Source organism: Rhamphochromis sp. 'chilingali', assembly GCF_963969265.1.
Source record: "Rhamphochromis sp. 'chilingali' genome assembly, chromosome: 1".
In the NCBI taxonomy this organism is placed as follows: Eukaryota; Metazoa; Chordata; class Actinopteri; order Cichliformes; family Cichlidae; genus Rhamphochromis; species Rhamphochromis sp. 'chilingali'.
In genome coordinates, this window is record NC_137929.1 from 67,926,914 (window position 1) to 67,950,112 (window position 23,199).

At 43.7% G+C, this 23,199-nt stretch overlaps 1 protein-coding gene across 1 annotated transcript; it reads right to left on the reverse strand.

Moving 5' to 3' along the window:
* Window positions 1-707: 707 nt before the first annotated feature.
* Window positions 708-22,917, reverse strand: LOC308404829 (uncharacterized protein; the record flags this gene model as incomplete). The annotated part of the gene is made up of 6 exons (XM_080895061.1): window positions 708-799; window positions 906-1,223; window positions 13,494-13,592; window positions 13,684-14,016; window positions 16,542-16,889; window positions 22,881-22,917. 6 exons carry the CDS (start codon window positions 22,915-22,917, stop codon window positions 708-710), a joined length of 1,227 nt encoding a protein of 408 aa, XP_080751187.1.
* Window positions 22,918-23,199: the final 282 nt, after the last annotated feature.

Sequence of the window (23,199 nt, forward strand, 5' to 3'; positions counted from 1 at the left end):
ATTCCCTTGGTAGCCAGAATGGCCGGCACTTAATCATCAGGTACTCCAGGTCCGGTGAGCAGAAGGATTTAACTGGGTGCACGTTCGCATAATCACACCAGCTATTGTTGATCATGAAACACACACCACCGCCTCTGCTTTTCCCAGTAAGATCCTGTGACCTTCCCTTGCGGTGCAAATAGAACCCCGGTAGTTGTATTGCGGAGTCTGGTACCTTGTCCGATAGAAAGGGTTTCTGTGAGGCAGATCACGCAGCAGTTCTGCATCTCTCGCTTGAACGAGATCTCTGCCCGAAGCTCGCACAGCTTTTTCTCCAGAGACTGCACATTAGCCAGTAATAAACTGGGTAGTGGTGGTCTGTTAGTGTGCCGTCTCAAAGTGGAACATGTGCACTGTTCCTTTATTAGTACCACTGAAGCCCACGCCCCTCTGGTCATGTGATCGTGTGGTTTGTAGGACGCTCCTCTTCCTCAGAGGATCCACCTGTGCTTCCTCTCCTCCACCTGTTACAGTGAGGGAACGTCCTCCATGATGGAGGAGCTGCTGGAAAGTGCTGAGAGTTTCCTCCAGAGTGAGACCTCTGTCACAGTTCAGAGGATCTACGGCAGCAGAGACCTTCATGGACACTAAAAGTCTCAAACACACAACAACAACATCACACTGACTCCACTCTGACATCACTGATCAATAATCAAAGAACACACAGATCAAACTGATTGATCAGCCATCAGAGGAGTCGGATCAATGGAGCTGCTTCTGTTCCTGATGTCCCCTGTTTGATCCTGGACCTGAACTCTCCCTGCAGAGGAGACACAAGACAGTCAGAGACACACACACACACACACACACACACACACACACACACACACACACACACACACACACACACACACACACAAACAAACCTTTAACTTTGAGCTGCACTGTTTTGAATCTAACCCGTCCGTTCCTCCAGACATCACACACATATTCTCCACTGTCTCTCTCTGTGGGCTGTTTCAGGGTCAGACTGAGGTCTCCAGTTTTCAGCAGGTCTTCATTCATCTTCGTTCGGTCTCTGTAAACCTGGTGCTGTTTGTGAGAGCCGTTCTTATACACGTGGACCTTCCTGTATTCAGGTTCTTTACATATCCACACAACTTCAGCATCTTCAGGCAGGTTTTGTGTGGTTTTGAAGGGCAGCTGGACAGACTCCGCCCCCTCCTCCACCTCCACCTGACACACTGAGAGGACAACAAACACAACATGAGCTGTACAAAGTGTGATTGGTGTTCAGAGCATCATGTGACTCTTGTTCTGCACTAAATGAAGCGATGGAGTGGCGCCTCCTTCAGGCAGAGAAACAGCTCATGGAGAGAAATAATTATTAGAGCAAAAACAAGAGTGGAGCTGCAAATAAGGCCGAGAGGAACGCTGCAGAAAACTGTTCATGTGTGAATTCATCACTTCATAGATTTCTTTGAGCACTAAAATCAGAGCTGCTTCTATTTCTAATATGACAGCTGTACATTAGAGCTGCAACACTTTAAATGTGAGCCATAAAAACATGATACTCTACAAGTGCATTCACCTCTGACACTGTCACATCATGAAGGAGACGTGGAAATCACTTTGTTACACAAATCAAAGTCAAATCAATTCTATTGATGGAATATTGTGTGATCAATAGACTGATCAGTTTCTAATCTGTCATCGATCAGCTGGAAATCCAGCATGTCAAACAGACAGGCAGCAGATTAGGACCAAACACAAACACATGGAGACTTTTTCTTCACAGCAGTTGCAGGTAAACTGCAGCAACAATGCGACTCAGACAGTTTCTCTGTAACTGCAGGGCTTCCTGCGCTGCTGTTAGTCAGACACGGATCAACAGGTTGTGGATAGAAAGCAGATTCCTTCAGCAGAGGATCCATATCACACGTGAAGCATGTCGTCGGGAAACAATCAGTGAAAATGGGACACTTTGAGCCTCAAACTCTGAACATGACCTGCTGCAGACCAGCTGCTGTGTTCAGTTACCATGGTGAGGAATTTCACAATAAAGGAGGCGTGCGCTCTGTCTTTTCCCGGCCCGACGCTCTGGGACGTTTTAGACAAGTTTCCTGGCAGAATACGATCCCGTCCGGAGGCCGACACCATCCTTATCCACATGGGCACCAACCGGACTCCAAACAGCGCTCCCACTTCCTCAAACTGGAATTTATGTTTGTCAAGTCAAAGTCAAAGTAAACTTTACTATCATCTCTGCTATACACAGTACAGTACATAGAGAGACAAGATGACGAGGCTCCAGTTACATTCAGTGCAAAACAACAACAACAAATACAGTAAGAGAAAGAACATGAATAAACATAAAGACTGGGGTAAAGGGGGTATACACTGTCGTGGAAAAAGTTTTGAGAATGACACAAATATTAGTTTTCACAAAGTTTGCTGCTAAACTGCTTTTAGATCTTTGTGTCATTTTTTTCTGTGATGTACTGAAATATAATGACAAGTACTTCATACGTTTCAAAGGCTTTAATTGGCAATTACATGACGTTTATGTAAAGAGTCAGTATTTGCAGTGTTGGCCCTTCTTTTTCAGGACCTCTGCAATTTGACTGGGCATGCTCTAAACTTCTGGGCCAAATCCTGACTGATATTAACCCATTCTGTCATGATCACTTCTTGGAGTTTCTTAGAATTAGTGGGTTTTTGTTTGTCCACCCGCCTCTTGATGATTGACCACAAATTCTCAATGGGATTAAGATCTGGGGAGTTTCCAGGCCATGGACCCAAAATTTCAACGTTTTGTTCCCCGAGCTACTTAGTTATCACTTTTGCCTTATGGCACGGTTCTCCATCGTGCTGGAAAATGCTTTGTTCTTCACCAAACTGTTGTTGGATTGTTGGAAGAAGTTGCTGTTGGAGGTTGTGTTGGTACGATTCTTTATTCATGGCTGTGTTTTTGGGCAAAATTGTGAGTGAGCTCACTCCCTTGGATGAGAAGCAACCCCACACATGAATGGTCTCAGGATGCTTTACTGTTGGCATGACACAGGACTGATGGTAGCACTCACTTTTTCTTCTCCAGACAAGCCTTGTTCCAGATGCCCCAAACAATCTGAGTTTCATTGGAGAATATGACTTTGCCCCAGTCCTCAGCAGTCCATTCACCATGCTTTCTGCAGAAGATCAATCTGTCCCTGATGCTTTCTTTAGAGAGAAGTGGCTTCTTTGCTTCCCTTCTTGACACCAGGCCATCTTCCAAAAGTCTTTGCCTCACTGTGCGTGCAGATGCGCTCACACCTGCCTGCTGCCATTCCTGAGCAAGCTCTGCACTGTTGGCACTCCGATCCCACAGCTGAATCCTCTTTAGGAGACGATCCTGGCACTTGCTGGACTTTCTTGGATGCCTTGAAGCCTTCTTAAAAAGAGTTGAACCTCTTTCCTCTTTCCTTCCATTGTTCCTTCAGTGGGCTGGTTTCAGTCATTATGCAAATGTACTGTTTATAAGATTGGGGAAACCTGCAGTCAGCTGAGACTGAAGAAGTCACTTGGACGTGTGACGAAACGTTTCTCCCACAAAACGCTACGTCCAGATGAACAGAATCAACTTTTTGGAAAACTCTTTACTTGAAGTTCTTGGCCTTTTTGGTGATGGAGGTGGTGTTGATGGTCTAGGTGAGGTCGTCTGAAATGTGAACTCCCAGGAACTTGGTGCTGTTAACAGTCTCTACTGTCGAACCGTGGGTGCTGAGTGGTGTATGAGTGGTGCATGTCTTTGCAAAAGCGCTATACAAGTACAGGCAATTTACCATTCCTAAAGTCGACGATTCTCTCCTTGGTTTTGTCCACATTCAGTGACAGGTTGTTTTGGCTGCACCAAAACACCAGCTGCTGAACCTCATCTCTGTACATTGACTCTTTGTTACTTGTTGTTTTGAACAGAAACATGATGAAATCTGGAGAGGACTGTCTAGTCTGTGAACTCTGATGTTTTGAACATCAACGTGCTTCTTGCTAATGTAAAGTAATTTCTCTCCTTTAATTCATTCTAATAAGCACAGCCCTTTGGAGCTCTTTGGAGCTCAGTGGACCGTCTTTGAAATCCTGCAAGTTTTCATCAGATTATGGAATCGAGTGAGGAAACGCTCATCAAGCTGTGTAGATATGATTCCTCCAAAGTTGCTGAGTGAAGTTTGGGATGTCCCTGCCCCTCGGCTGCTTCCAATAATGAACACTCGTCTGTCCTCTGGCTGTGTCCCAGAATACTTAAAGACAGCCTGTGTGCAAGCACTCATCAAAGATCCAGCCTCCATCCTTCTGACTACAACAATCACAGAGCCAGCTCAAAGTTTCCTTTTAGAGCAGAACTTTTGGAGAACACTGTCTGTCTGAAGCTTCTTGGAGCGTCACGTCCATGCTAGAACTCCACTTTGACTCTGACTGTGGAACCTGTGTTGGTTGGTTGACATTTGACAACATCCAAATGACTGGATCAAAGTGTTTGAATGATCTCAGCAGCTTTAAAACTATTGATATTTATACATTTACATTGGTTTGGACTAAACTAACAAAACTATTGATTTGATCCAAACTCAACTCATGCCAGAGGCTTTTATTTTGAAGTCAGGATCATTTCAACTCCACTTTTAATGGTCTTTTTAGTTTGTTCATTTCAACACACAGTGGCTCGGCCTGACAATTTTGCTCTTAAATGAAAACATCAAAGAATTTATTTTATTGGAATGAACTTAAAAATAGATTCAAACTAAAAGGTTTTAGAGAATAAACTCCTACATGACCTCGGACCTTCGACCTGTATCTACAGCACTGACCTCTGACTTTCAGCTCCACTTGTCTCTTAAGCAGGATGTTTCCCTTCCTGCTGTAGACGGTGCAGGTGTAGGTCCAGTTGTCCCAGTCTGTGGGGTATTTCAGGGTCAGACTGAGGTCTCCAGTTTGCAGCAGGTCTTCATTCATCTTCGTTCGGTCTCTGAAAACCTGGTGCTGTTCTTCAGGCTGGTCAGAGCCGTTCTCATACACATGAACCTTTGCATTGTTATCCTTCCACTCCACTGTAACATCTTCAGGCAGGTGAAGTGTGGTGTTTAAGGGCAGCTGGACAAACTCCACCCCTGAATCCACCTCCACCTGGGGGACTGAGAGGACAACAAAGCACAACATGAGCTTGGATGGAGACATTTGTGTTGACTCTAACAGGCTGAATGCTGCTGCTTCACTGGGAGCTCACTGTTAGATAGAAAGTGGTCAGTGTGAAGAGGAGACGCAGCAGAAAGATGAAGACTGACAGGAAGAAAGCAGTGAACAGACTGTTGGAGCTGCTGTTAGTGGGACAGGACTTTATTCAGTCTCTGAGGACCAGATTTGACTTGATGAAGCAGAGAAACACAGTCTGAGTGTTTCTGTCACACTCACTTCATCACACAGCTCAGTTTGACAACATGTGGAAGAATTTGATAGAAGCCTTCCTTTAGTAAAAGCACCAAGAAAACACCATGAAAACACCTCACTACACACAAAACTGCAGTACTGGCAAATTGTACATAAAGTATGAAAAGTCAAAGTACTTATTGTGCAGAAAAATGTTCCCATCAGTGTCTGTGGATCAATATTACTGCTGCACATGTTTAAGGCTGAGCTCATTTCAAATCCTTTCTATTGTGTTGAATCTGCAGTAATGCATCATATTCTATAAAATCATATGTTTGTAGTGGCTGTCCTGTGAGGACCACGTCTCTCTAAACAAACAGCTGTTAATGAGCTCACAAACACAGGCCTACAGCTGGATTTGAAAAAGTCCATTCAATAGAAAATCAACAGTCACAGCTGGATTCAAAGGCTTGAGCTCTGTGTGACATGGTTACCTGTCAGCATCTACAGGGGGATTCAAATATGAAGGAAGCATGAAGGTGGTGCATTAGAAAAACTGCTGCTTTCAAGCAGAGCAACAAACTGTTTGAACTGATCCAACTTTATTAACACAGACAAAGATTTGTATATTGGCTGCTGTTTGCTGCTATAGATATAATCCAGGTGATTTGGGAGAACTACATGTGATACTTTGATTCTTCTTCTCGGTCTTTTGTCCCTAGCTGGAACTTGGCAGGGGAGGTTGTCCACGAAGCCATATATGTCACTGTGTGTGCCGTAGGGTCTCCATCTTGATCAACGATGCATATCAAGGCCTTGTGGTCTCTTGCCCTCACCTTCGCTTGCTCGAGTGTTAGACGTCGTTGTTTAAGATAGTCTTCAAATTGCTTGATCCAAGTCTTCTTGGGTGCATCATGCACTCTCCGGTGGGCGGGGTTCTGCTACATCAAAAGGCAAGCCGTGATAGGCTGATTTGAGGAGGGTAAAGATCTTCTTGGGGACATGTTCTGCTTCCAACATTCTCCACAGGGCAGTCTGATTGATGCAATCGAAAGCAGACCTTAGGTCAATGAAGGCAATCACTGTCGACTGTCCACATCGAACCCTTCGCTCAATCAGCTGGTGAAGAACGATGATCTGATCACAGCATCGGCGCCCAGGTCGAAAGCTGGCTTGCTCTTCTCTGCTTGCCTGCTCATGATGCTTTTGTAGGCATGACTGAACGATTTTCATTAAGACCTCAATAGTGATGGAAAGAAGGCTGATTCCACGATAGTTCTCGCACTCTCGGGTGTCACCTTTCTTGTAAAGTGAGATGGTAATTACCTTCCTCCACCTTTTCGGTATCTCATCTGTTCTCTAGATCTGTTGAATTAGTCCATTAAGTTGAGAAAGGAGGCTGTTTTAATTGATTCCACAGTTACTTGGTCCAGCATCATTTTTGGCAAAGATAGCATGCATGGACTGCATGTTTAACTTCTTCAATTGTTGGTTCGGCATCTGACATTGGTGCATGGGGGGGGGGGTCGATTTCGGGAGGCACTTCAGTTCGGCCTTGCAGCATGTCATTATTGTAGAGGCCATCAAAGAATTCCTTCCAACAATGCAGGTGTTCAGTTACTGAGCGCACAAAGGTAGCATCAGCCTTCTTGATCTTGTCATTTGTGGACTTCGATTTGCTGCTTAGACGACGCAATGAGCAGTAAAGTGTGGGGTAGTCATGTCTCGACGATGCCACTTCCAGGTCTTCAGCCACTTGGTTCCAGTAAGCTTTCCGGTCCCTCTTCATCATCCTGCATACTTCTTGATTGAGCAGCCGGTAACGCTCAAGGTCTACCAGTTCTCCTTTCTTGCGCTCTGCTACCAGATCGAGACGTTTGTCGGATATCCATAACTGGGTGTGGTGCCGGGTTGGGGGACAGAGTAGGCGGGCACTTTCAAGGATGGCCTTAGCAATTTTTTGCTCTTCTTTATCCACATTGTCTGAATCAGCCAGCAGTGCAAAACAATTCAAAAAGGCGTGTTGGAATTAGGGCTGGGCCATATCATACCGTTCACGGTAATACCGGTATAATGTTAGGCAATGATAAGGAAATGAAATATTGCAATAGAATATGGGTAAAACGCGCATGTGCAGTGCCTTTGTTTTCATACGCACATGGTGGAAAAAGCATGGCGGCGACGGAGAATGAGAAGGGAGAAAGCGGATCATTGAATGAAACAGATGAACCAGAGTTGGTTTGTAAAAACGCTGCAACTTCAGTGGTGTGGAACTGGTTTAGCTTTCGTCCGTCAGATACACACCAAAGCAAAATGTTTGGTAGAGCATACTAGCAGGCCGTCGTTATTACTGTGTTTTTTGGAAAATACGGCACACTTAAAACCAATCCTTTGATTTTTCTGAAAATCGACAGTGCCCCTTATAATCCTGTGTGCCTTACATATGAATTCTAGTTGTGCTTACTGACCCCGAAACGATTTATGACGTACACAGCGCTCGAAAATCTGTCAAATGTTTTAGTACGACATTGCTAAGCTACGAAGCCGCACAGCTTGATGGATTGTGGGAGCATTATGGCTATCATAGTCAGGGGCCTGGCGGAGTGATACATACTGTGCTTCACCATAATATTACTGTATTGTGTTGTGTATAACCTCTTTTTAAGTTTTGTGGATATTATACATGGTTATGCTGAGGATATGTCGGACAGTTTCTACTGGAAATGCCTTTTGGTTACACTGTCAGCGAGGAATTTGCATTTGCACTGTTAAATGTTTATATAACTTTTAATGGACATAAAAAACAGCTGCTTTTTTAAGTGAAAATACACTGATGGGGTTTTTTTTGCACTAATAAAGTTGTGGAGTTGTTAAGCATTTTATCTTGTGTAAATTATATCGTCAGTTATATCGTTATCGCAAATTTTCAAATGTAAATTTGTAAACTTGGATGGCGTCTGCTTCATGTGCTCGAGTTTCAATTGTAGTTGAGCACAAACAAGGTAGTGATCAAAGCCACAGCCCCTCATTGCACAGACATCTTGAAGGGATGATCAGAATCGGGCATTTATTAGCACATAGTCTTGCATTGCCGAATCCTTTCCACTAGGATTTCTCCAGCTGAGCTGGTGTTTAATGGGGTGCTGGAAGATGGTATTCCCGATGACCATTTTGTTGGTCGCAGCAGAGGAGAAAAGATGAAGTCCGTTGTAGTTGATCTCTCCATGGCGGGAATGACCCAAGGTAGCCTCCCAGCCAAGTCGTTCAGATCCAACGTGGGCACACAGATCACCGGCAATAATGATGAGGTCAGTCTTTTGAGTTGCGTCCAAAATGAGTCAAAGACTGTTATAGAAGTTGTCCTTGGCCGCATCCAAGCTGGTCTCTGTTGATGCATAGGCAGAGGTGTTGTGCGTCGTGATCGTTCCTTTGATGGTTAGGGTGGCAAGGCGTTCTGAAATGGGTTGGAAAGCGAGGACACTGGTTGAAGCCGTCGCTTGCTTAACACTTTTCTACCCCAGAATAATAGAGTGTCATGGGTTCATTGGAGGAAGAGGGCTTGATGCTGGTAGTACCTGATCCCATTAGACGAAGTTCAGACAAAGCTGCAATTTGGATGTTTCAGCGCTGGATCTCTTGCACGATGATCTCGTTCTGGCCAACGTGATGTCCCTTGCGGACATTCCATACACCAATGTTGATTGCCACTTTCAGTGAAATTCGAATATTACCTTGGACAGTAGTCCACTTCTCACTAGCATCCTGAGTCCCTCGTGCAGTATCTTGAATGTGCGACGTTGATCGATTTGGATCTATACAGTTTCATGCCCCATTTCCCCAGAAAGCTGGTTCTGGTCGATTCGGCAGGGGACCACCCTCCTTTTGCAGCCGGGCTTGGGACCATCCTTGGCGGCGTTGACACTTTGATGCAGCCATGAATCTGACTGATTTCTTTTCATTTTCAAAGGTTGATGCATCAGTTAAAGTCCTTAAAAAGCTCAGAAATGAAGAGAAAGGTTGGTTAAAGCAAAGAGAGGCACTGGCAGCCTTTAAGACACTAAACAAGAGAAACAGATCAGAGAACATCAGACTGAATAAGTGGAATAAAGTGAAACAGAGAACTAACGCTCCCTAAGAATGGAGCTGTCAGAGGAAGAGAGCAGCAAACTGAAAGTCTCTGTTAGCTGCAGAGCTCTGAAACTTCACACAGCTTTGGATGATAACATGGAGAAAGGATGTGGAGATTTTCACACTTCTGCTAGAAATCATCTTCTAGTTATTGTGACTCAGATACGACTGATTATAGATGAGGACCAAAGAAGGTTGTTACTGAGATTTGAGCTGACTTAGCTTAGCCTGTGTTTTAGCCACATGCTAAACAAACACATGTTCAGAAACTAGAAGATGTTACCTTTCAGATGAAGTCTCACACATGAACTTTGCTCCTACAGTTCATCTGCTGAAGCTTTTACATTTGGCTGGAAATCAAATAAAAACCAAAACAGCCACAAACATCAGACATGCTAACACTGTAACATTATTGGATGGAGCCCACTGAGACTGAACCACCATCATGAGTCTGACCTTTGACCTGTATCTACTGCACTGACCTCTGACTTTCAGCTCCACTTGTTTCATCATCAGGATGTTTCCCTCCCTGCTGTAGACGGTGCAGGTGTAGGTGGAGTTGTCTCCATCTGTGGGGTGTTTCAGGGTCAGACTGAGGTCTCCAGTTTTCAGCAGGTCTTCATTCATCTTCGTTTGGTCTCTGTAAACCTGGTCCTGTTCTTCAGGCTGGTCAGAGCTGTTCTCATACACGTGGACCTTTGCATTGTTATCCTTCCACTCCACTGTAACATCTTCAGGCAGGTGAAGTGTGGTGTTTAAGGGCAGCTGGACAGACTCCACCCCTGAATCCACCTCCACCTGGGGGACTGAGAGGACAACAAAGTAAGAAACACAGTCTGAGTGCTTCTGTCACACTCACTTCATCACACAGCTCAGTTTGACAACATTTGGAAGAATTTGATAGAAGCCTTCCTTTAGTAAAAGCACCAATAAAACACCATGAAAACACCTCACTACACACAAAACTGCAGTACTAGCAAATTGTACATAAAGTATGAAAAGTCAAAGTACTTATTGTGCAGAAAAATGTTCCCATCAGTGTCTGTGGATCAATATTACTGCTGCACATGTTTAAGGCTGAGCTCATTTCAAATCCTTTCTATTGTGTTGAATCTGCAGTAATGCATCATATTCTATAAAATCATATGTTTGTAGTGGCTGTCCTGTGAGGACCATGTCTCTCTAAACAAACAGCTGTTAATGAGCTCACAAACACAGGCCTACAGCTGGATTTGAAAAAGTCCATTCAATAGAAAGAATGACCGGGGTGGTGGTCCCCATCTTTAAGAAGGGGGACCGGAGGGTGTGTTCCAACTACAGGGGGATCACACTCCTCAGCCTCCCTGGGAAAGTCTATGCCAGGGTGCTGGAAAGGAGAGTTCGTCCGTTAGTCGAACCTCGGATACAGGAGGAACAATGCGGTTTTCGTCCTGGTCGCGGAACACTGGACCAGCTCTTTATCCTCTCGAGGATACTTGAGGGTGCATGGGAGTTTGCCCAACCAGTCTACATGTGTTTTGTGGACTTGGAGAAGGCATTCGACCGTGTCCCTCGGGGTGTCCTGTGGGAGGTGCTGCGGGAGTATGGGGTGTCTGGCCCATTGCTACGGGCCATTCGATCCCTATACAACCGTTGCAAGAGCTTGGTTCGCATTGCCCGCAATAAGTCGGACTCGTTCCCGGTGGGTGATGGGCTCCGCCAGGGCTGCCCTTTTTCTCCGGTTCTGTTCATAATTTTTATGGACAGGATTTCTAGGCGCAGCCAAGTGGCGGTGGGCTTTCGCTTTGGTGGCCTCAGAATCTCATCTCTGCTTTTTGCGGATGATGTGGTTCTGTTGGCTTCATCGGGTGAGGGCCTCCAGCTCGCACTGGAACGGTTCACAGCCGAGTGTGAAGCAGCGGGAATGAGGATCAGCACCTCCAAATCTGAGGCCATGGTTCTCAGCCGGAAAAGGGTGGAGTGCCCACTCCGGGTCGGGGATGAGTTCCTGCCCCAAGTGGAGGAGTTCAAGTATCTCGGGTTCTTGTTCGCGAGTGATGGGAGAAGGGAGCCGGAGATCGACAGACGGATTGGGGCTGCAGCTGCAGTAATGCGGACGCTTCACCGGTCCGTCGTGGTGAAGAGGGAGCTGAGTGTAAAAGCGAAGCTCTCAATTTACCGGTCGATCTACGTCCCTACCCTCACCTATGGCCACGAGCTGTGGGTAGTGACCGAAAGAACGAGATCGCGGATACAAGCGGCAGAAATGAGCTTCCTCCGAAGGGTGGCTGGCCTCTCCCTTAGAGATAGGGTGAGAAGTGCGGCCATCCGGGAGGGGCTCAGAGTAGAGCAGCTGCTGCTCCGCATCGAAAGGAGCCAGCTGAGGTGGTTCGGGCATCTGACAAGGATGCCCCCTGGGTGTTACGGGCATGTCCCACCGGGAGGAGGCCCCGGGGCAGACCCAGGACACGCTGGAGAGATTATATCTCTCGGCTGGCCTGGGAACGCCTTGGTGTTCCCCCCGATAAGCTGGAGGAGGTGGCTGGGGAGAGGGAGGTCTGGGCCTCTTTGCTTAGGCTGCTGCCCCCACGACCCATAAAGCGGATGAAGATGGATGGATGGCATTCAATAGAAACTCAACAATCACAGCTGGATTCAAAGGCTTGAGCTCTGTGTGACATGGTTACCTGTCAGTATCTACAGGGGGATTCAAATATGAAGGAAACATGAAGGTGGTGCATTAGAAAAACTACAGCTTTCAAGTGCAGAGCAACAAACTATTTGAACTGATCCAACTTTATTAACACAGACAAAGATTTGTGTCTCAGCTGCTGTTTGCTGCTATAGATATAATCCAACTGATGTGAGAGAACTACATGTGACACTTTGATGCAGCCTGTATCTGTATCTACAGCACTGACCTCTGACTTTTAGCTCCACTTGTTTCGTCATCAGCATGTTTCCCTCCCTGCTGTAGACGGTGCAGGTGTAGGTGGAGTTGTCTCCATCTGTGGGGTATTGCAGGGTCAGACTGAGGTCTCCAGGTTCCAGTAAGTTTCTCTTCGTCTTTGTTCGGTTCTTGTATTTATCGTCCTGTTCTTCAGGCTGGTCAGAGCCGTTCTCATACACGTGGACCTTCCTGTTGTTTTTGTCCTTCCACTCCACTTTAGCATCTTTAGGCAGCCAAACTGTGGCTTTGCAGGGCAACAAGACAGACTCCACCCCTGAATCCACCCCCACCTGGTAAACTGAGAGGACAACAAAGCACAACATGAGCTGTAGTGAAGGTTACTAATGTTCTCCTCATGACCTGTTACAGTGGACTTATTTCTGTGCTTGTCCTGTTAGACCTCAGTGTAGACCACAACATTTTACTACAAACACTAGAACACACCAGAGTTATTAAAGGAAATTTACTGCAGTGGTTTGAATCACATCTGATAGATTCCAGTTTGTTCATGTAAATGAGGAGTTTTCTTCAAAAAGTAAAACTAGGCATGGATTTCCACAGATTTCTGTATTGGGACCATTTCTGCATACTTGTAATATTATTAGAAAACAGCAAAATGCTGAAACAATACTTGGTTTACAACAATGTAAACTTATTATATATTATTCACATTTCTGTTCACTTGTATTGGTTGTTTTCACATCTGCTGCACTCTGCTGGCCTCTCTTGGAAAGAGATTTTATTCTTAGTACGACTTTTACAGGGATAAATAAAGTACACATGCAGCCTCTGTGTCAGATCAATGCAGTGAAGCACACACACTGTTTAGTAAAGTCATGTTGTGGAGCTGTTTCACTGATCAATGACTGAGTCTGAAGGAGGTTTTCTGACTTCTGGAACAAACCTGGAAGTTTCTCTTCAGCTCTCAGTATCAGCTGTTTGTAACTCTCAACTCTTTCAGCTTCTGGAACAAGTTTGTGTGAGCCGCAGTCAAGGAGCCACCAGAGGACACCTGCTGACCATCGGCATTATGGGTAGTGTAGTAGGAGACACTCACCTGACATGAAATAGTGCCGGTAATGAAATAAAAGTCCTCCAGAAACCACAAGAAGAACCAGGAGAACCAGGAGAGCTTTGGCCCAGGATGGAAACCGTTCTGTGGACCAATATCAAAAATAATGTCATGATTTCTGAACTCTGATGTGCTGTTGTAACACTGACCCTTGGTCTTTATCTACATGTCTGACCTTTGACCTGCAGCACTACTTTCTGTCTCAAGATGTCTTTGTCCCTGTAGATGGTGCAGATGTATCCTCCACTGTCTCTCTCTGTGGGGTATTTCAGGGTCAGACTGAGGTCTCCAGTTCTCAGCAGGTCTTTGTTCATCTTTCCACGGCCGCAGTAAAGGTTGTCCAGCTGTTTCGGGTGATCACTATTGTTTGAATGCACTTGGGCCACCATCAGTTCAGGGTCAGAGTGAGTCCACTCCACTGTGGTGTCCTCCGGCAGGTCAGATTTTGTTTTGCAGGGCAGGATCACAGACTCTGACCCTTCCTCCACCTTTACCTCCACCTGCTCGCCTGAGAGGACAGTAAAGCAAAAAAACTAAAATTGCATCTGGAAAGTATTCAGTTGTTCCACATTTTGTTATTCCAACATTCATTCTCACCTCAAATTTCTACACACACAATACCTGGGATTCCCATGATTCATTTACCTCACAATGACAGGGTAATGCTTTACATTATTGCAAATATATTAAAAATAAAAAATTAGAATAACATGTATTCGCAAACTTTGTTGAAGCAACTTTGGCAGCAATTAAAGCCTTGCATCTTTCTCAGTATGATGCTGCAAGCTTGGCACCTATTATTATGCATTTTCTTTATTCTTCTTTGCAGACCCTCTCAAGCACCATCAGGCTGAATGAGGAGTGTCAGTGCAAAGGCATTGTCTAATCTCTCCAGAGATGTTTGATTGTGTTCTTGCCTAGACTCTGGCTGGACCGCTGAAGAACAAAGAGCACAAAGTGGTCCCAAACCACTCCTTTGTTATCTTGTCTCTATGTTTAGGATCATTTTCCTGTTGGAAGATAAACCTTCACCCAGTCCAAGATCCAGGGCACTGGAGGAGGTTGTTATTAACAAGGTCTCTGTATGCGTTGGTGCATTTAGGAAATGTTCTAGTTCTGTCCACTGAGAAATATCCCACAGCATGATGCTGCCACCATCATGTTTCACTGTAGGGAGAGTTTTGACCAGGTGGTGCCTGGTCTTCTTCATACATGACACTTGACATTCAGGCCAAAGAGTTCAATATAGATTTCATCAGAGCAGAGAAATTTTCTTTCTCATGATCTGAGAGTCCTTCAGGGGCTTTTTGGCAAACTCCAGGTAGCCTGTTATGTGCCTTTGACTGAGGAGCAGCTTCAGTCTGGCTGCTGTACCATACAGCCCTGATTGCGGGTGTGCTGCAGTAATGGCTCTCCTACTGGAAGGTTCTCCTCTCTCCACTGAGCAACACTGGAGCTGACTAATGTCTGCAGACTTCAAGGCTTGATTTGTGTTCTGACATGTACTGTCAAATATGGGACCTTATACAGAGAGGTGTGTGTGCCTTTCAAATCATGTCCAATCAACTGCATCTATCACAAGTGGACTCCAATCAAGAAACATCTGACAGATTATCAGAGGGAACAAGATTCAACTGAGCTCAAGTTTTAGTGTCCCAGAAAAGGCTGTGAGTACTTCTGTACATCTGTTAATTTTAGCTTTTTTAAATACACCTGGACAAATTTTAAGCAAATGTTTTAGAATTTGGAGGTGAAAAACTGATTCCATCCATTTTGGAATAAGGCTGTTACATAACAAAATGTGGAAAAAATGAATAGGTGAGAGTATTTTCCAGATGTTCTGTAACTAAAGAAGCAGCAGTGTTAAGTCAAATTGTTAAATGTTGTCATTGTGTTTCTTGTGATTTATTTCAGAGCTGTGGGTGCATGAGAGCGCCTAACAGCTCCCCATTTGCGGGAATGCAAAATAAAGATCATTTTTGAGTTAGACCACTTTGAGCCTTGCCAAAAGAATGCAAAGAACTGAATTTAATAATTTGATCCTACTGCTTGGTTCAAGCACACACACAGTGCCTTGTCTTTTGTAACCAAGGGGGGGGTTTACGGTGGGAGGTGCTTGTGTAAACTGTTGTGTGTGTTGCAACGGTGTTTTCAATAAAAGGCAACAAGCAGAGGGGTCATTTGGTGGTAGGATTCGAAGTGCATTCCTGAGACACCAACTGGGGCCTCCCAGATCGATCGATCGCTTACTGTCTTGTTTTCTTCATGAGGAATAACTCTCTAAACTAGCGGGGCCTGTGGAAACACAGACTCAACAAGCAGTCACACTGATTTTAATCATAGAATTGATCTGAGCTGAGATCTGAGCATCTATGTTACTGACCTCTCACTCTGCTGCCAGTAAAAAATAGCAATAGTCGAGTCATTAAAATCTCTATTCTGCATGAAAAAATATCAGGAAAGCTCGTGAGCCAAAACTGTGCCAGGTCTTCACAGTACTACTGTTATAGTAATTACACATAAATAAGAGAATATTGGTTTGTTATTGTCTCTCGCTATTAGGCAGGTGAGGTGCTGGTTTTAATAATAATAATAATAATAATAATGGATACTTTATTGATCCCCATGGGGAAATTACTTGTTTTTCTCTGCATTTGACCCATTCACTCAGTGAAGCAGTGGGCAGCCCACTAAGCAGGCGCCCGGGGAGCAGTGTGTAGGGACGGTACCTTGCTCAGGGGTACCTCAGGGTAGCCGTTAAGTGGATTCGAACCGCCGACCTTCCGATCATGGGGCGACCACTTTACCTACTGAGCTATGGTTTTCCTGCACATGTAAGAATTTCTGGATCAAATCATCCAGATTTAGTAGAAACACCAATAAGATTCTATTTTCTTCTTTGGTGTTTCAGAGTGGTTGCTTCTAGAAAACATTTTTACTATTTTATCAGTTTTTTCAGAACTAGAAAGATCTTTTCTGTTACTCTTTAGTTTGACCTCTGACCTTTATAATAACAGGTGTTGAGTTTCTTACCTTTGACATGCAGCTGTATGTCTGTCAGTTTCAGTTCTTTTCTTTCATTTCCGATGGAGCAGGTGTAGATGCTGCTATCAGTCTTTGTTGGTTTTCTCAGAGTGAGGCTGAAGTCTGAAGTGTCCAGAGCATCAGGCCTCATTGATGTGCGCCCGCTGTAACGCTGGTTTTGCCCTTTAAGATCATCTGTTTCCTCTCGTCGTAGGTGGACAGATTTGGGGTTGAGATCATTGCGAGTCCACAGCACTGTGGGGTTTTCAGGTATAAAACCTGAGTACTTGCAAGGCAACAGGACAGATAATTCCCCCTCATACACCTCCACCACTGTGGAGATGGCATGCTGGGAAACTGGAAGGAGACACAAGGACACACAACAAAAAATACTTGTTATGTATATGCAGTGGATTTTTTCATTGGGTCCACATAAAGTAGTTTCAGAAAGTTGTAGAATATGTATCGTCAATCTCAGCCATGTTTTATGAAAAGTATTGAAACATGGATTTTTCCTATCCAACAAGCACTAACCATACTTGCCAACCTTGAAACCTCAGAATTAGGGAGACATTCAAAGGGGGGGGGGGGTTGTAAGTTAAATGTCACCATTATTACTGTGCCCCAGTCGGGGCTGTCCAAATTCAGATGCTGTATCCACCTGACGACCCGGCCTTCGTGGTCTAAGTAGGCTGGGTCCTCCGAAAGCCGGGTAGGCCGGAAGTGAGCGACTGTGACGGCCTTCAGAATTACGTCACGAGCTCTCTCTCTTGGTGGAGTGAAACTGTGCCATCTGCTCCATGTTATCTAAATAACAAGAATTTATGCTGGCGTAAATTCTCGACCATCGCACTCTTCTGTTTAATCAGTTTTCTGTTTGACGCTTATTCAGCTGTGTGAAAACCCCACCGAGGGATTAATAAAGTTTAATTTAATCTAATCTAATAACTTTAATCTCAGCCAAACTGATGCACTCAGTCACAAATAAAACACTGAAAAAAGTCAAACAATAACATCTTAGGATATCAAAGTGACTTATATATCATGTTTAACCCGAGTAGTGAAAGACCACGGGGTTTGAAGACGATGTGTCGGTCGGCTCAGATATTTGAAGTTTACACAGCCACATTCTCGCCTGAAAATGTGCTAAAAGTTTATTTTGCAACCGGTGAAATGAGGAAAGCCATCTCTTATTTATATCTACATTTTGTTGAAAAATGAACATGAATGTTAGAACGCATAAAAGTGTTACCATGGACAATGTGACAGAGAGCGAGTTTTGAGACGTGAGAGATTTGTGACGTTTAGCGTGTTTGGGGTGTGTAGTTAATGTGTTGTCTTGTGTAGTTAGTGTGTAGTGTTGTGGATAGTTTTGTGTTGTGTGTCAGAACAATGAGGCGACTGCTGTCTCCAGGGGCCTGTTCTTCGTACGTCGCTTACTACATCCAAGATCAAATGACACATCCAAGACCAAACCATCGCGCTAACCGTGAGCTCGCTAATCCGGTTCCCCGAACACACCTTCCGTTGACGATTAGTACAGCTGGACGCAGTAATGTGACATCACTGGGTGTCGTAAAAGGGGCTACGCATCGATAGTAGAAACATTGATCGGCAACCCGCTGATTGGTCGGCGAAAATGTCGAAGGGGCATGCTCGGTATTTTCCGGCAGCAGAGCAAGAACTCATGAGTGAGGGATTTCAGGAGTTTCAGAGTTTAATTAAAACGCAAGGGAACACTGCAAAGGCTGCAAAAGCAAGGAGAGAGGGCTGGCAGAAAGTTGCTGACAAATTAAACTCGTAAGTAATTTAATAATAATAATAATAATGGATTGGGTTTATATAGCGCTTTCCAAGGCACCCAAAGCGCTTTACGATACCACTATTCATTCACTCCCACATTCACACACTGGTGGAGGCAGCTACGGTTGTAGTCAGGCTGCCATATCGCGCCATCGGCCCCTCTGGCCAACACCAGTAGGCGGTAGGGTAGATCTATCATATGACACTATATTGTCCAATATCATATGGCATTATATTATATTATAATATGTTATATTATATCCCCTTTCACATTAGAGCCACAACAGGACCCACAAGAACATGGGAACAAGTAAAAGTGGAATACAGGAGTATTCTACAGAATGGTAATATTTATCTCTTAGATTGCTTTTAGTCTCTTGGCAAGGTAATACTGGCCTGTAATACTCTGTTAGTTTGTTCATAACAGCAACCAAGAAAAGGGCAGAGCAAAAAAAGACAGGTGGTGGTCCTGCACCCCCTCATCAACAAGTTGGTTAAGTAAATAATACCCTCACGGGAATATCGATATCTCTCAATGAGCACACTGTCGCGCTGAGCTAAAGGATCCTGTCTATCCCGCAATATACGCTGAATTCTGAGGACTCTCCTTATCAATCTTGCACCTTCCGCAATGGGTTGCTCACGTATACGGACAGGACATGGCTGCGACAGGCTTCCCAAATCCACCTTCGCTTTTATAGCCGTGGTCTCCCATCTTGATTACACGAAGTAATTTACAATTACTACTCTGAAATATGAATTACATCTGTAATAATCACATACATGTAATAGAATGTTAATAGTTCATTTCCCTTTTTTAGGAAATGACCTGTATGTATCTGTGTGACATCAATAAAAGGATCAAGTGCTGCATTAACTTTAGTTACATTGATAATATTTATTTATGGTGAAACAGTGGTGGAATATCGCTGTTGCTTTCGTATAAATGAAGCGGACATACCTGCGTGGCCGCGATCTAATCCTGTTTACATAAAGTAAACCTGCTCCCGAGCAGGTTTACGCTTACGGCTCTGTTGCTATGACAGCAAGTCCCGGATGAGCTTCGGGGAACCGAACGATCCAAGATCACGTAAAATCGTCAACAATCAAATCCAGCTAACTTACTTAGCGAGGTACGAAGAACGGACCCCAGGTAGAAACAGGAGTGATACACCTGCTGCTGTCAGACCTGCAGGTATCAGGCTGTGATGTTCTCCTTTATAGTGGACAGAAATTATTTTTTTTGGAGTGGCACAGATAATTTGTGTGGCATCTTATTGAAGAACAGCTGATTGTTCTGTAAATAGTTTGAAATGGTTATTTAAAAAATCAAGGTAAAAGGTAAATGGATGCAAATAACTTTGTTGTTTGCAAAACTTGTGCATAGGATTTTAAAATTGACAATTTATATTTGCATTTAAAGTTATGAAATATGATTCATTAAACATGTTTGTGGTTGTTACAGTAAAAAATATATAACTTCTACTCGGATTTTATGTTTTTTGTCTGATTTTAGATCAATTGTGTTAATACTTTGTTGTAAAGGCTCACCTTTCAGCACATTCACTTCACCAGATGCACCTTGTTTCTTTTCCTCACCTTTGATTGGGTGTGGTGCTTGCCTTAATTGCACTCACCTGTCACTCGTTATATAAGGACTGCACTCATATACAGCTCACTCTTTCTTCACTCCCACATGGGGCGGCAGCCGAGGTGAGTTTCTGTTTGAGTCTCATGAGTTCCTGTATTATTTTGAGTTACTTAAATCATACTTTACTTTCCCTTCAGAGATAGCAGTCCATGTGTGTCTTTCCTTTACCCATTATTCAATAAAACGACAAAACCTGCAAATGATTGCTGACTGTTCATTCTCGTCCTGACCGGATGAGCCCTGATGGTAACAATCTCCAACCTCCTCTGAACCTTCCTCCAAAACAGTATGTCAAAATGAAAAACTACTGTAAATTCAGACATGTGAGGTTGTGCTGAAAAGAACGATACCAAACAAGGCAAAGTAAATAGTTTAAAGGTGAAATGTGGAGGGAAAATCAAAAAATGGCCAATTATACCCTGGACCTCAGAGGGTTAAAACATTTTTTTAAAGTAATGCAATAGTTACTTTTCAAGTAATTAATTACTTTTAGAATCTTGTAACTCAGTTACTAACTCAGTTACTTTTTTGAAGAAGTAACTATAATTAATTACTTTTTCAAAGTAACTTGCCCAACCCTGTTTATATTCTTTTTTTTTTTTTTTTTTTTTTTTGCCATTTTCATTAATCTTGTCAAACGTCACTACACTCCAAGTCAGTTTCAAGTCAGTTTACATCCATGGATTCTTCCTCTCCAACAAACACTGACTGAAAGGACATCAAAGATGTTAAAGAAAACTGATGGATGACTGAACAACACTGAGGTGAAAGGAGGAAACCATCTCTTATTTATTTCTACATTTGGGTGAAAATGAACACAGATACAAGCAGATCTGAGCCCAGACGCCTTCTTTTTGAGACAGCAGGGCTAACAACGACACCGCAGTCCATTCATTTTTAACAAATAACCTCACCATGCAACAACATCAAATGAGGCAGAAACACAGTCACACAAACACACACAAAACAGTTTATTAGCAAATAGACATCTCAGTGTTACAACACAAAAGTGTCACCACTGACAATGTTACACACAACTGGTGACACAACCAATTTTCATCTGTATCATTGGACAGTTTTTTCATCTTCTGTTTTTGCCATAGTCGTTAATCTTGTCAAACGTCACTACTCTCTGGCAGGTTTGTGGTTCTATCAGTAAGAAACAGACGTCTGGAACACACAGACAGTTCGTCTTAAACAGATATGAACTCAGCTGTAACCCTGTGAGCGCCCTGCATGAAGTCCCAGAGGGGGTTATAAGGAATAAAGTCAAGTAGAGTCAGTTTACATCCAGTAAACTCATGTTAGACTTTATGTTGTCTAAAAGCACAAACAGCTGTGTTGTTGTGTTTGCATTCAAAGGGAGCTCTTACCGAGTACGAGGAGCAGGGGTCCGTTCTTTGTACCTCGCTTACTACATCCAAGATCAAATGACACATCCAAGATCAAATCATCGCGCTAACTCTGAGCTCGCTATTCCGGTTCTCTGAACACACCTGTTGTTGACGATTAGTATAGCTGGATGAAGTAATGTGAGCTCACTGGATGGCTTAAAAGGGGCTACACATCGATAGTAGAAACATTGATCGGCAACCCTTTGATTGGTCAGCGAAAATGTCGAAGGAGCGCGCTCGGTATTTTTCGGCAGCAGAGCAAGAACTCTTGAGTGAGGGATTTCAGGAGTTTCAGAGAGTAATTAAAACGCAAGGGAACACTGCAAAGGCTGCAAAAGCAAGGAGAGAGGGCTGGCAGAAAGTTGCTGACAAATCAAACTCGTAAGTAATTTAATAATAATAATAATAATGGATTGGATTTATATAGCGCTTTTCAAGGCACCCAAAGCGCTTTACAATGCCACTATTCATTCACTCTCACATTCACACACTGGTGGAGGCAGCTACGGTTGTAGCCAGGCTGCCCTGGGGCAGACTGACAGAAGCCAGGCTGCCATATCGCGCCATCGGCCCCTCTGGCCAACACCAGTAGGCGGTAGGGTAAATTTATTATATTATATTACATTATATCCTCTTTCACATTAGAGCCACGACAGGACCCACTAGAACATGGGAACAAGTAAAAGTGAAATATAAGAATATTCTACAGAATGGTAATATTTATCACTTATATTGCTTTTAGTCTCTTGAAAAGAGACCCTGAAATAATCTGTTTGTTTGTTTATAACAGCAACCAAGAAAAGGGCAGAGCAACAAAAGACAGGTGGTGGTCCTGCACCCCCTCGTCAACAAGTTGGTTAAGTAAATAATACCCTCACGGGAATATCGATATCTCTCAATGAGCACACTGTCGCGCTGAGCTAAAGGATCCTGTCTATCCCGCAATATACGCTGAATTCTGAGGACTCTCCTTATCAATCTTGCACCTTCCGCAATGGGCTGCTCGCGTATACGGACAGGACATGGCTGCGACAGGCTTCCCAAATCCACCTTTGCTTTTATAGCCGTGGTCTCCCATCTTGCTTACATGAAGTAATTTACAATTACTACTCTGAAATATGAATTACATCTGTAATAATCACATACATGTAATAGAATGTTAATAGTACATTTCCCTTTTTTAGGAAATGACCTGTATGTATCTGTATGGAATCAATAAAAGGATCAAGTGCTGCATTATCTTTAGTTACATTGATAATATTTATTTATGGTAAAACAGTGGTAAAATATCGCTGTTGCTTTCGTATAAATGAAGCGGACATACCTGCGTGGCCGCGATCTAATCCTGTTTACATAACGTAAGCCTGCTCCCAAGCAGGTTTACACTTACGGATCTGTTGCTATGACAGCAAGTCCCGGATGAGCTTCGGAGAACCGAACGATCCAGGATCACGCGAAATCGTCAACAATCAAATCCAGCTAACTTACTTAGCGAGGTACGAAGAACGGACCCCAGGAGTGGCAGCAACATCTTCATCTCCAGTTAAAGTCCTGATAACAACAACACGCAGCTGTTGATGCATTAAAAGTTTGGTGTTCTTAAGCTAACCTGATCATTTCATGTTGATCCTTCAAAATAAAATAGATTTTTTACAGCAAATGACAGAATTAAATTTAGAGGAGAAACATGTACCGTCTACAGGGCTGTTTGCTGTTCTATGGGATGTATATTCTGTTCGCATTTGAAACTTAAATTTAACATTTACAAAACTGATAGTAGGATTTTAAGCTTTGTCAAAGCATCTTCATAAATTTACAT